Source organism: Furipterus horrens, unplaced genomic scaffold, assembly GCF_987537825.1.
Source record: "Furipterus horrens unplaced genomic scaffold, mFurHor1.1.pri manual_scaffold_1, whole genome shotgun sequence".
In the NCBI taxonomy this organism is placed as follows: Eukaryota; Metazoa; Chordata; class Mammalia; order Chiroptera; family Furipteridae; genus Furipterus; species Furipterus horrens.
Genome location: NW_028327171.1, coordinates 172,456,624 through 172,471,735, shown reverse-complemented (window position 1 = coordinate 172,471,735; position 15,112 = coordinate 172,456,624). Strand labels below are relative to the sequence as shown.

Genomic DNA, 15,112 nt, shown 5'->3' with positions numbered 1-15,112 from the left:
GGAATCAGAAGAGGATGCCCAAGGGAAATAATATTTGAAGTGGGTGTTGGAACAGGTGCTGGAAGGGGGGAAGCACAGGAAGAAGGGAGAGCGTGTAAAGGCAAGGACCAAGAGAGGAACATATATTCTAGAAATGCGAAGAAGTTGAGTGGCTGGGACAGAGGGTGAGAAGAACAAGAGGGTCCACCTGTGAAGGGCTTTTCATGTCAACACAAAGGGTTCACATATAGTCTTATGAGTTATTAAATGCAAGGGAATGATAGAGTCATACTTAGTTTCAGGAAGAGACTTGACAGCTTTCCCTAAGGAGGCCTGATAGTAGAATACTGCATAGATCTGGGGAAGAAATATAGACAGCCTAGATGAGCAAGGACACAATGAGGGTCGGGAGATAATGATGCTCTGAGAGCCACGTTTGAATAAAACATGTCAGATATTTGGGGTAGGCGGAGGAAGATTTGGGGACAAGGAGAAATCAAGAATTGAGCCACTCTACATGAGAAAAACATGAAACTAAAATGAAACCAAATTTTACAGGAGAAAAAAGTTAAGGGGCAATATATGTATTCAGGGAAATTAGAAATGGAGCAGATAAGAAAACAGAGGAGGACGGTAGAGCTATTCAGAGGAACAGGAAAAACCACTGCAGTCAGGAAAACTATTGCTACTTATTTACTTTCTTCAAAATGGAAGTAGTGCTGTATTTTTCTGCACATAAAAACAAAACATTCTTATTGTAAAAAATTAGAAATTACATTAGGGTAAACAGATTATATGAAAATCACCCATAATTCCAACAACTACAAGAAATACCTTAATATTTGGTGGTTATTAGCTCCAATTTCAAAATGCCAATACACATATATTGGTATATGAAAAAAGGATCAGTCAACATATTATTTGATAGTGCTGTGAATATATTCTCTTAAATATAGCTCTGCGTCTTTATTTGGAATGACAACATATTTCACTAGATAGTTATGACACAAGGAATTTAACTAGCTTTTAAGTTGTTTCCAATACTTGGAAGAACATCCTTGTAAATACATTTTTGTGACTCCGCCTGGCAATTTTATTAACATTTATTTCTAGAAGTAAATGGGTGACTTCGAGGCTTTAGTCCATGTTGCCAAATTGCTCTCCTGACACCAGCAGTATATGAGAGCATCCATCTCTCCCCACCCACGTAAACAGTACACATCTCAACGTTTTTAGTGTCTGTCTACCTGTCATACATCAAAGATCTCTTTTTAAAGTTTAAATTTCATCTTTTGTTAATTTTTCTTATATCTGACACATTTTTCAGTTTGTCATATAGGTTGTATTTTTTTAATTAGTTGGCAATGTATTTTTTAACATTATTTGTGCCTTTTTTTTTTTTGGGGGGGGGCCATATAAAAGTTTTAAATTTGTATGTAATAAAAAGAGTATGTCTTTGCCTTTAAGGTTTCTGGATTTACTGCTGGTATTTTAAAAATTAGAGTTGGGGAAAGTGCATACATTTAGGAAGAACAGAGTGATGGACATAAATGATGCATAAATGGATAATAGCAGTTCTGCTTCTGCACACTGAGCAAGCCTATAAAGATAGCAAATTGAGAATGAAGTCTTTTTCTGATTCATGTTTTCCCACTGCTGCTGGCTTCAGCTCTGCTCCCATTGACGGCAACAGAGATGAAGCTTTAACCATCAGGCTCATGAAATCCACCTTCATACACCTGATTAAAAAAAAGTAAACGAAACTCTTCCACGTGGTTTCTCTGAAAGAAAAAAAAAGGCTAACTGCACACAATGATGTTAGAGGAGAAAAATGACTGTCTAAACCAAACTCATGCTGCATGCATGTTTATTGTTTGAATGTTTAAGAAAACATGCTTATCTTACAAAAAGGTATAAAGAATCGATTACCCTTCAATTTCTAATCTCCCTCAAACTACTAGATCATAGAAATGGTCCAATATCCACATCCATGAAGAATGGTCCATGTAGAATGTAAAAGAATTCTACGATGACAGTTGGTCCTAAGATCTACGTTATGGCATATGTGAGCAGTAGCTCAGGTTGGCAGTCTGGTCCACTCACATTGATAAATATATATAAAGTTAAAGCTTTTCAGTATTATAATAAAACAGTAAACATATATTCATTTTCTTCCCCATGGTCAAGAAGTCCTGGGGCCAAATATTTCCCTTTAAGGGCTTAGGCATACAAAGGAATTCAGGAAATATTTTTTTCTAAATGCAACCAGGCATGTAGCATTGCAAAAATAAGTCTAATAGCAGAGGCAAGGGGTAGATTATTCTGGAATCAAGACGAGCATTTTTTTTTTAAAGAAGTCCGACATTCATTAATCAAGATGCCTTGGTAGATAGCACATACATTTTTCTCTCAGTTATGGAAAATGTCAGTGTAAGACAGCTAATGGTCACATGCTTCTCAGATTCACCACGTGTTCGGGTGCTCAAAGCATTCCTTTCTTCATTAAGTTAGCAAATGCTTATTGAGTACCTGCTCTGGGCTGACCAGGCTGTTCTAGTGGGGGAGACAGTGTTGAAATCTCCTCCCTCATGAAACTTACATTCTAATAGGGGAGACACTCAACAAACAAGTGATATATCTGAAACATACATTTTGTTAGACAGGGATAAGCATTAAGGAAACATTAAATAAGGCAAGAAGAGGGATATGAAAGGTCAGAGTAGAGGAAGAAATGGTGGCTCTACACTGCAGCTAGGGCAGCTGGATGGGCTTCTCTCAAGGTGACTTTTGAGTAGAGGCCTGAAACGAGAGATTTGAACACGTGGCTCTCCGGGGGATATGTTCAGCCAGGGTGGGAGTCAAGTGCAGCTGTTGTGAGAATACGCAGCTTGATCCTGCCCTGTAGCTGCTGCCAGGATTCCCACATGGAAGGAAGCTAGCAGGTGGGCTTGCCAGATCTGCTGGTGGGAAAACTTGAGAAGCTGTCTGGGGAGATCTTATCACAAGGGAACTTAGAGATTCAGTCACAGTATTAGCCCACGGGAGGGACAACTCTGAGACCATCATGGTGCCTGTCACGGGTTTATCTCCTGGTCTAGTCTCTTCAAATACTTAAGACTGAGTGCTGTGATAAAGGGAGAAGTTTTCAGTAAAAAGTTATTTTATAAAAACCTGTAAGATGCAGGCACAGGGAAGAGGTGGGGTTTAGTTTTTTCCAGTGTGGTTTTAAGGACTTGGCAAATCAACAACTCCAGGAATCATGTGTGTGGCCTCTGTGGGGCTCCGGAAGGACAGAGGTTGCCGCTGAGAGCAGAGATCTGTGTGGATGGGACTTTGTATCCCAGCTAAGGAGTGTAGATTGTTATCCTAAGGGACTAGGGACACGATCATATTTGCATTTTAGAAAGATTAGTCATGCTGCCCAGTGAAAATGGATTAGAGGGGGCTAGAAGGGAGGCAGGATAACCAGTTATGGAAACTGATAGGGTAATTAATCTAAGTGGGGAGATGCTGGAGGGTTGAACCAGAGTAGTGGCAGTGAAGCTGTAGGAAAATGTATGGCTCTGAGAGTATGTGAAGTCATAGACCCCGGTGAGCAACTCAGTGTGGCTGGTCACGTAGCCGGTAGAGGAGTGAAGGGAAATATCCAGGTATGCGATGTGAATGCTAGGGTAGAAGAGCACTTAGATCAGCGATATGAGAAGTATGGGTACATTTGTATTTTTCCTTGGCTGTGTGTGTGTTTGTGTAACGGGTTTATTGACTCATCTGTTTTTCGATATGCTGAATTAGAAGTCCTGTAGAGCACCCAGGTGACAATGTCTCTCAGACATCTGGTTATGTAGATCCTGGACTGACTCTTGCTCTCTCTTCAGACCTGCTCTCTCTTGAGCTTTAGACTTGGATGTCCATAGGCTGGCCCGATAACACCACTGGGAAATCTGATAAACTCACAACGTCTCAGAGTGAACGTATCATCTCCACGCCCCTCTGCCCTCTACTTCCCTGTTGCTCCCACTGCCATTAGCTTCACTCTCCCCCTGGGGGAGGCAACACCACACCACAATGCCTGGACTTGCGCAGTCACCTGCTTCACGCCCTCTTCACTTCTGCATCGCCAGTGTCTGGGGCAAGTGGCAGGTGGACTCCCAGCTGGGTATGCCCCAGAACTTGGAAACAGAAATAAGGTTGCATTCTAAGAGATAAGCTATAGTCATCACATGGTGGGTTGGAGCCTAGATCATGTAGAGGCAAGTTTGACTGCAATCTGATTGAAGAAGGATGAAGGACTGGTCAGCAATGGGAGCTCAGAAAAGGAAGAGTCAGAAAAGAAAGTACTAGTAGCATGTCCCCAGCATGGTGGTCTCCGGGGTGCAGAGACTGGCTCACAGACACAAATACCCCATCCGCATGGCAGAGTATTCCGATAATGGATGATGCTACTGTAACTTAGCCCTCCTGGCCTCAAGTTTACTCAACTCACTTCTGCTCCCATTCTTTCCTTTTTCACCAAACAACCTCCTAACTATAATTAGGCTTCCCATGCAGGTTTGCCTACAGGGAAAGAGATGCTCATCAGCAAGCATGATTAATTTGTCTATCTGATAGCATCAATTATTATTATGAATAATTAAACAAGTACTCCAGCTTGTGAATGAGAGTCTGAATCTGTCCATGCATGACTAGAGATTTGAGAGTCAGGTGTGTGACTTGGTGTGGTAACAAATTTAGTGCCCCATGCAGGAATTCTATTTTACCTTCCCTGCATTATAAAAGCGACATATGTGTTTGTTATTTCTTTCTGTTTTCTACTTCCTGTTTCTAAAATCACTTATAATTCCAAACAACCAAATATAACTACTACCAATTGTCAGAATGTTTCCTTCCAACCTATTTTCTATGCATATAAAAATAACATTTAGCAACTATTTTGTCAAAATGCAGCACAGATTTGCAATCTCAAACGACAAAATTCCTAATCAACTGTGTGGGAAAATTTTTGGCTGCTTCTCCTATTAAAAAAAAAAAAAAGCCTACTTGACTCAATTTCATTACATGAATCCATTTTTGCAACCTGACTAAACAGGAGATACCTTGTTTCCAAGACCTTGCCAAGACTCATGAGCATGAAAAGTAATCCAGTAAAGCTTTTACAATAGCCAGTGGCAAATTCCAAAAACTGTAATTACCCAACTAGGTATGCTAGACATTATCATTCGAAGCTCAAATTCACGTCTCTGGCACAGATCACACACACACCCACACCCCCACACCCACACCCACACACGTGTATTATATAATATGGACACATTGATATGTGCACACACATGTACAAGCATGAATGATGATTTTCAAATTCTCTCATTCTTCCTACATTTATCAGCTAATCTCTTTCTATAAAATACTCTGTCATCAACTATTTTGTTATCCTGAACTACAAATCATACAGGAGAATCAGAATAAATGCTCGATTCTTTTCTATTACTTATCACATTTAAGAGTCATCCGCTGATGTTCAGAAGTACTAAGGGTTCAGTAAATGCGAACCAATGCAGTTTGCATGCTTTTGGTTTTTTTTACAATTTGGCTATTTGACTAGGATGTTAAAAATTTTTTTTAAAGTGCCATAGTCTTTCTTTAAACCAAACTCACAGTCAGAAGCAATTGGGGTGACACATCAAGGAAGCTCACCTCATTCTCTGAGGAGCTCGCAGAGAGGAGTACCTCTTGGGCATCAAAGAACTCAGAGACGGACTCTGACATGGAGAGGCGGCTCTCATTTGCGACTTGCTGTGACAGAGGGAGACTGACATGGATTTGTTCACCAGCCTACAGAAGAGAGAAGCATATGGTGTAATCATTATTGGTGCAAAGAATAGCTATTTGTTCAAATTAGACCATGATGTGCTAGCCAGATTTCTAGAGAATTTCACACCATATGTTAAAAGAATTGTGACCACAAGCAACATTCACTTGCAACTCAGTCATGACAACTGCATAAATTTCCTTCCAATACGCCTGGAGAATCTAAAAGGCATAGTTAAAAGAAAGGTGCTGATATCATGACCTGATTTTAAATCTATGCTTAATCAATATTAAGTTGAATTAACAAGCTGGGTCCTTATCAATACTCTGAATTGATTGTGGATACAAGTTCATTCTCATATACTTAGGTCTGTCATTACTAGCTGTATTCTAACTAGTATACTAAACCTCAAGAAGTATTTGTAGAAATGACTAGATATTCTCAGAAACCAATATAAAAGACTAATTTTTGAGGTAGAATACATAATTTTTTTTTTTTTTTTGTAGTGCTAGGGTGACTCCTGAATTTCTGAGTATTTTCTCTTCATTTAACATTCATTGAGCTCTCTCTTTTTAAAAAAAGATTTTATTTATTCATTTTTAGAGACAGAGGAAGTGAGGGAGAAAGAGAGGGAGAGAAATATCAATGTGTGATTGCCTCTCATGTACCCTCAATGGGGACTTGGCCCGCAACCTAGGCATGTGCCCTGACTGGGAATCGAACCAGTGACCCTTTGGTTCACAGCCTGGTGCTCAATCTACTGAGCTACTCCAGCCAGAGCTAAAAGTCATTTTTTAATTTGACCATGAGTTTTAGCCAGGGTAATATGACTAAAGTATTAAACCATATTTCAAACTCTATTTTTTGTTCAGCAAGTGATAAATATAGGTCTCCAGGAAGCTATTTAAGTTTAAGTAAGAAAGATATGTGAGAGAACTATCATACACATATTATATTATATTATATTATATTATATATAATACACACACACACACACACACACACACACATATATATATATATACTAGTACACATTTTAGGTTGAAAGAAGATTCAGACTGAGACTGTTAACTGATATTTGAATGACTAAGTTTTAGAAATACTTCTAGATTCTGGGCAGCTGAGTGTGCATTACTGTCATCGGAGATCATGGGACCCAGGCAGGGGAACGGTCATATGTTGGGCAACTCAGCTCACAGAGAAGCTGCCTTAGATGGTATTTCTAAGCAGTTAGATGGCAGCACAGTGGCACCTGTAGATTTCTAGTAAAACATATTTTTGGTGCAAATATGACCTTAGTATTAGTTAAAACTCTCAGCTTGCTATGTGTATCACTCTATTTAAAACCCTAATATTACTGTTGAAAAGTGTTAATTCTCATGGTGATAAAATGATAATTTTATAAAGGGCTATAAAATGAATTATACACTTAACTTTAGCTCAAATATTGAATGTCCTCCTATCCTTTTACCATTTCTTCTAAACTTCTTCTAAAAAATGGAATGACAATAGCACCTACCTCAGAGGGCCATTGGGAGTGTCAAATGAGATAATCACATGTAAAGGGGTTAGCACAATATCTAGCACATAATAAGCATTCACCTGACACATGTTAGCTATTAATTATTATCACCATCAGTAGTAGTAGCAGCACCACTATTATTACCTTAGAAAGATCAGATGACTCCTTAGATAGGACTTCTAAAACAAACTTTAAGAAAACTTTTATTTAGCATTTTCTCAGCTAAAAAATTTTTTTTGAAGAAAACATTTTATGGGCCATTTTTTATTACGAACATTTCAAATGAAGACTGAGACAGATATAGAAAATTAATAAGCTGGAGTATACATAAACTAAATAGTCAGCGGCATCTGGTGAACACAGGAATAGATAAAAATAGACCTTGATCATCAAGAAGAAATGATTTCAAGCTCATGTACACCCTTTACTCCAAAGAACACTTAACTGTCAGCAACACAGATATTTATGCAGGGGATCTTATTAACAGTGAAGGAACTGTATAAAAATAAACAAAAATATGCAGTAGACTTAGATGCTACAAAATAAGTAGTCTACATCTATCAAAAATTAGTCTTACCTCATCAGGGCTAGGAATAATATTTACACTGACAACCTGATCACAAATAATAGATTCTGAATGTATTCTGCTCAACCGACTCCTTAGTTCAGCATTCTGGTTGAGTGCCTTAAAATAACAAAAAACCGCACATGTAACTTCAAGTTAATAAGCAAGCATAAAACAGAACAAGCACACAGGTACATTTTAGACAACAAAGACTATGTTGTTCTTAGTTGTAACTTTTGGAATCATCATAAGCCATATCCTACTAGTAAAAAGGAGGTAAATGGCTCAGAATCAAGGTTATTCACTTTTTGTAATATAAGCCTGCTACTTAGTAGGTTAGTGGGTGGAAAGAGTTCACGGACTTAATAAAAGTGATTCACAGAATTTTCTCTCTCTGAGGTCAGGCCCATTACATTCAAGCCCCATCTACCACCACATATACATTACATTTTACACCCTGGGATAAAAAGTATTAATCCTTTCAATTTTTTTTGTTCCAGTTCATAAAGTTTGGAAGCTGTTTCAAAGCCAGATAATTATTTTTACATTACATGGAAATAGAATGAACAATGAACTGGCTTTATATTTTATAGAATTACTATTTTTTAGTTTGGTGAAAGAAAACAGGTGTATTTTCATTTTCCAGGAGCATATACTTTATATGTACGACTGTGCACAGAACTAACTCAAGTGCAGACCAAAAGATGCCTTCACTGCACAGTGTAGATGGACAAGTGTAATAAAGACCAGAACGTAGAAAGGGATCTAACAGCAAGTTATCTGCATCTCGTTGCTTTCAGCACCAGTAAAACACCACCTGCTAGAACACAGTTAGTTAGGTGTGCACAGCATAGAGCAAGAGCAGCTTTACACAAGCATGGCTCCCTACAGGAGGCCTGTGGACACAGGTGCATGCATCAGACTGATGTATGGGGACATGTTCCTTATACATAAGAGGTGTAGCTAACTGGAGTGACATCAAGTTTCAAGGACAAGGCCCAGTGAAAAGCTGGACAGTTCCCTTGCTTTTCATTAAAATCAGCAATGAGAAGATGCAAGTGAATGTTTCAGAGAGTGGAAGATGGCAGATGTCAGGACACCCGCCTCAGGGAATGGGCATTCTGCTTTTCTTCATGCAGAGTCAGTGAATACAGTAAACCAATACATACACAAATGTCATACCGTAATTAAAACACCCAGGACAAATGACAGTGGCTAGCTTCACACTTGCATGGTGCAGTGCATCGTCCTTGAGCATGGAGCAAAGAATAGTCTTTCCTCCCTTCCTTAAATCCAGCTTCCGCTTTCTGAGAAGAAAACTGTCCACTTGCAGCCTTTGGCTTTTATATAAAGTCTTTAGAATCAATTTGTAAAATATGTGTGAAATGCAATGCACTTGGTCTGGTGGGCAGTCAAGTGTTGATGGATTAAAGGTGGATACAGTCATTGCATTTGCAAATAGGAGAAAATATGTGTCTAGTTTTAGTAAATAAACCACATGCTTCAAAAGAGGAATCCTAATATCTTTATATTCTGCAAAAGTGCTCAGGATCATTTATTTTGGAGCAAAACCTCAGATACTTGGAATTTTAAAAAATACTGCATTATTCCTATCTTTTGCGGCTGCTACACATCTGCTTATTTCTACTTTCATAGTATGAAGTGGAAGTTGTCTTAGTTGTTAAAATAATTGGAACCTGGTGTATTTTGCTATCTTGGAAAGTTGGAGGCCTTGTGGTAGGCTGTGTGATGGTTTTATTTGCAGAATCACAGGTTTGACCTACCTCAGGATTTTGTACAAACCTCAACTAATGGTCCCACCAAAATGGTTGCACCCTCTGTTGCCACTGGAACAGAGTTACTGAAACAAACCCAAAAAACTAAAGGACAAGGTTAAGTAATGACTTTCCTCAGGGTGGGGGTATTAATCACAGGTTTGCCATTTATAATGAATCTCTGGATCTTTATTTTTATTATTAAAAAAAAAGTTAAATTTACACTTAAACTCTCATCTTGTCCACTATTCACTGAATGTGAGCATTCCTACAGGTGTGTATGTGAAGGCACGCAAGGTAACCTCTAACCATTAATATCCACAGGGAATGAGCTAAAATTTTAAGAGGAATATTTTATTAATAATATATATGCAGTGGTAGAAAACAGTTGTTACACAGCACAAAAATGCATGGAAGTAAATGCTTTTCCAACTCTGACGACCCCAACGGTGGCAAGTGTGAGCGTACAACCGAGCATGCAACAGCCCGTTTCTGTGCACCGTCCCCGGGTGGCTCCTCCTTTTGCCTTGATCATACGGACTGTTTCTGAAGTCTGCTACAACCAAAGAGCTCTGCGGTGTAGAGCTCTCAGGGAGTGCTCAGGACCACATTTATTATTTCCCTTCCTGCAACTCAACTATTTTCTCTGTAAAGATATTGTGGGAGTCTTGGGAACATTGAGGAATATAAGTATTTTCAGTGAAATGATGCTATTAGTGATAATTAACATAGAAGAGCCCAGACAATGGCAGAAACAATGTATGGAAGGCACCGAAGGAGCTTGAACAACGGTGAAACAAGGAAAAAGGAGGCAGATCACCAGCCACCACATCAGCCAATGAGCAAGAAAAGCTATGGTGACTTGTCAGCAATAACGTTGGTCTACTAGTGGCACATAGGACCAAAGGCTCAGGAACTCTGCCTAGATTCTTCGCCAGGCAGGTTCTGTACTTACGCTTACTACTTGCTTTTGTTAGTGAACTTGGACTGCACTAAAGACTCTCCACATGGTATGCCCATTTCCCCAATGTCTCATGTCCTGCATACACATTTAGTTCTAATATACCCAAGAAACACACGATTCCTTCCCAATCTATAAGAGAAGTTATCATTTTGAAGATCTAAACCAGAAGTAATTGCTCCAATCCCCATCTCTCTGGCTGTGGACTACCATTCATCCACCTAGGCAGACAAGTGGTGAGAATGGGCCTTAGACTGGGTGAGATTTTGGATTATATATTTTACTGAATGGAACTGTGGATTCTGGGAAGGCAACATGAAGGGAAGCCCAAGGGCTGGAGAAGGATATAAAACACAGGATAAGATAGAATCATCAGAAACCCTTTGGGTAAAAGCCAAACTGGTTCAAAAGCAGGGAGAAAATGAGTATGGAAACTGTCCAAGTTAGACAGCTACCAAGAATCAGATCCTGGATATCTCTTTAAAATCACCTTTTTTTTTCCCCAAATTAAAATAAATATATACTATTCTAGTATATTTGGAAAATGCAGAAAGTAGGAAAACATTTTTAAAAATTCATACCTTACTACTCAATCAATTAACCATTGATAGGGTGGTATTTTTTTTTTTTGCTATTCATTATTCATATTATTTAATAGGTGCATACCTTACATGCTATGTCTACCACTTATTCGTTGCACATAAACATTTATTTTATGTTGCAAACTCTTCAAAAATATAATTTTTTCTTTTATTAATCCTCACAAGAGGATATGTTTATTGATTTTTTGAGAGAGAGAGAGAGAGAGAGAGGAAATTTCACATAGAAAATAAGCCAACAGTTCAGGTACATAAAACATGGCGAGACAGTTGAAATCCAATTTCTTGGGACTGAGGGAAAGTGTTCAAGCAGGAGCTGATCCGCATGGAAACCACTTACCCAGGGTTTGCTTGCTCCTTCACTCTGATCCAAGGCACCAGGAAGTGAACAATATTTTATATAAACACTGAGTTCTCACACAAAATCACATAACAACATTGAATTCTCAAAGAAATTTTTAAAAGTGCATTTACGGACTTAAGAAAATATTCATTTCAGGGCAAGTACTCAGTGTAGAAAAGCATAAGCATAGCTTTAAAAGATTTTTATCAGAAATTTCAACTTCGATATACATAGGGATTTAATTAATATTCATAAGAGAAATATATGTTGAATATTATATAATGAATATATATTGAATAATATATACTATATATATAATATATGTTGAAAAATTAAAGTCTAGCTTTAGGGAACATAACTTAAATAGGAAGAAAATCCTAAAAGTGAAAATCAGAAAAAAAAAAAGGACAATGATAGTCAGTAATTTTCAACAGATTGAAATGTACTGTAAGTGGGAAAAATAGTTAAGTATGAAAAACCTAGTAGATTTTGTTCTAACACTGGGTTGAATATATTCCTGACCATATTTTAGAAGAGTAAACTATGTGTAAATGCATGATTCTTTTATTTTAAAATCAGGGACTGTCCTATAAATGACCATGGAGAGACATTAAAAGTATTCAATCAGCCAAAATAAGTATATATTTGCAAGCAAGTTTTTCCCTTACCTTCACATTTTATGGAAGAAAAGTAATGACATTTAATATTGACACTCAATGTCTTGGGAGACATACAGATGATTTTGCCACCCTCATGACCGACTGCCTCCACCCCCACCTTGTACTGCATTTGGTTGGAAATGTGTTAGGAGTGAGAAACACATTCTCGTTTACCTGAGACAGTGACTGTCGGAGCCGTGCCATCTGCGTGCTGTGGCCTTTATTGTGATCCTGCTCAGAAACCATCTGCTTAAGCTTCTCTTTCTCTATAGCTATGCTATTAAATGCAGACTTCAAAAGAGAATGCACTGCGTGGGTTGAAAAGTAAGAAACAAAGATCAAATGGGTCCAGAAATAACATCCAAAATTATAAACGTTTTAGCACTTGAACTTATGCATAGACATTTTCTGGAAAGACTGTATCTCATCCATCATAATATCTATACACAAAACAAATATGGTAATGGTAATTAATTGGGGTGAAAGTTTTAGCATTTCAAAGCAGACAAGCCAACAAAGACTTGGAAACAGCATATCAATTCTAAATGCCAATATTTATAAATTAATCCATAATTCCTAGAAGAAAAAGGAACCAAGTTTTACTCTATTATGGTTGATGAGAACATTTGTGCAGTTCTGTGTACCATAAAGACACATGCAGATCATGTACAAGTATCCAAAAATTATTTCCCAAAAGCATGCATCCAAAAAAGATCATTTTATGAGTCCTGCCAACATAAAACAGGCAGCTGGTCTGGGAAGTTCTTGCTGTTCTCCGTGTCTCTGTGAATGAATTAGGAACTGATTTGGTTGGAAGAACAGTACTTGTGTTGCTTTCTTAGCCAGGACTATCTTGATGTCAGAAGTGCTCCCTTCCCAGTTCCTACATATTAACAGCATACATTGGTATAACCTGAGGCAGTGTTACATTTTAAATTACAAGAGGTTGAATTTCCAATTCCTATCTTTACAATAACAGAATTTCTGTTATATGCAAGCTCTTCTGAAAAAGAACAATTTCCTTATTTGAGAAAGGTTATTTTTAAAAGAAGTGGAACATTTTAGCATAAAACAGTGTCCTGAATTAAGAGTGGCAGGATCACGTGGGACTCCCAATCTATTGATTTATGTGCTACATTCTCTCCATCATCAATTTAGAGGTCATAACTTGATAGCTGTAATACTTTAATCCCACTGGCAGCTCTAAAAGTGGACTCTCAGTCATTTCAAAATCCATAATACTTTCTAAAGAGTTCACTCAACAGTTGAAGAAAAGTTCTTTTTTTGTTAGCATAATTTGAAAAGAAAATACGTTGTTTCAACAGAGGCTTTAAAATTCTGTTGAAACTTGGATTTCCTGAAAGCCTCAGGATTACAACCAAAAGCCCAAAGCTTTCCTGGGGCTACCTTCAAATGTAGTCATCACCCGGCAGCAGCTACATGGTACTTAAAGCTCAAGTTCCCCGGCTCATTCTACCTGCTTCTACCCACCCTCCCTGCAAATGAGTAAACGTTACTGGCTTCATTGGCTGTAAACCTATGCCATTAGATAAACAAAGTAACAATGCTCTAGTCTAATGACTTAATTAGCAACCAGCTAAGAAGTGTAATAAAAGTGTACTAGAAGTAAAACAGCCAGTGAAAGAGAGTTGGCCTTCTGGAATCTCAACTGAGAAATCTATAGAAAAAAAAAAGGGGGGGGGATATGATTCAGCTTGATTGTTTTAGTATTATGAAATAAAACAAATATCTGACAGTACATCTGGGCTGATAGTTGGAGAGTATAAATTTTTGTTGACATCAAAACTCCCAGAGGCGCCCTGAGTGTGCTCCCCTTGTTTCCTTGAGCCACCAGGCTCTTGAGTGTTGGGGGTGGGGAGTGGGGGCGGGAGCTGAGATGGTCCATTTAACACACATTTTTAAGAATATTTTATAACCTATTACCAGCAGCCCAGGAACATAAATGTGATTAATTCACAGTAAGGTGTTAGTGATAGTGACCGAAAACAACATAATGTATATCTTTCTTAAAGAGAGTACGCATTGAAAAAAACAAACAAACAATGTCTTTTAAGGTACTAACTTAACTCAAAAATGAACTTCAGAGGCTGGAATTAATATTTATTTAAAGGGGAGGAGTAATCTGGGGAAACTAAGGTTCTTCTTGGTAAACATACACAGGATCTGTCTACCTATACTCTACTATCCTGCCTTTTATTTATTATATCCTACTCGCTGTGGCTGATGACAAAAACTGAACTTATGCAACATGACTTATTGAATTTTAACATTAAAAAGAGACTCCAAGGTGGGGTTCATTTCTCCTCCCCTCAAATCTGTACTGGTTTGTGAACCTCTGACCACATGGAGTAGCTGGCCTTGAACAGGCCTAGCAGCTTCCATTCCAGTCCACTGCATTTGCGGGAGCCTGAGCTGCCATGAGGAGGGAGAGGGTCACAGCTGTGTGCAGCCTTCCATCCGTGCAGTCGACGCGCTGAGCACGTGGATGAAGCCCCTCGGGCCTTTCAGCCCAGCCTCCGTGGAAGAGCACTGAGTGAGCTCAGTCAAAGCCAGGAGGCATGGAACCACTTAGCACAGCCCTGCCTGCATTCCTGACCCACAAACTGTGAAGTAAAACCAGTGAGAGTTGTTTAATAAAAAAAAAAAAAAGACTCAAAGGCCATTTGTTTTTTCTTTTCCTTGCTAAGGATAATGCACAATTATGTATTAAATGATAACTATAAGACACTGGAAAATAAAGTTGAATAGTGGTGTTGGTTGGCCTGCTTGGGATAACTCTTTTGGTTTTTCTTCTTCCTACCCCCTCCCCACAATGACACTTTTTTTTATTCAGTCAAAACAGTGAACCCATGATGTGTGTTGTCCCAAGAAGCAGGCACCTT

General features: G+C 38.4%; 1 protein-coding gene across 1 annotated transcript in view; it reads right to left on the bottom strand.

Moving 5' to 3' along the window:
- The window catches only part of OSBPL6 (oxysterol binding protein like 6), an 82,925-nt gene that overhangs the window by 16,256 nt on the left and 51,557 nt on the right, over positions 1-15,112 (bottom strand). The window contains exons 12-14 of the mRNA XM_090281151.1: positions 12,384-12,517; positions 7,885-7,992; positions 5,671-5,808 (exon numbers count right to left, since the gene is read on the bottom strand). Of these exons, the coding sequence (XP_090137277.1) occupies positions 5,671-5,808; positions 7,885-7,992; positions 12,384-12,517 (380 nt within the window). The remainder of the gene's footprint in view (positions 1-5,670; positions 5,809-7,884; positions 7,993-12,383; positions 12,518-15,112) is intronic.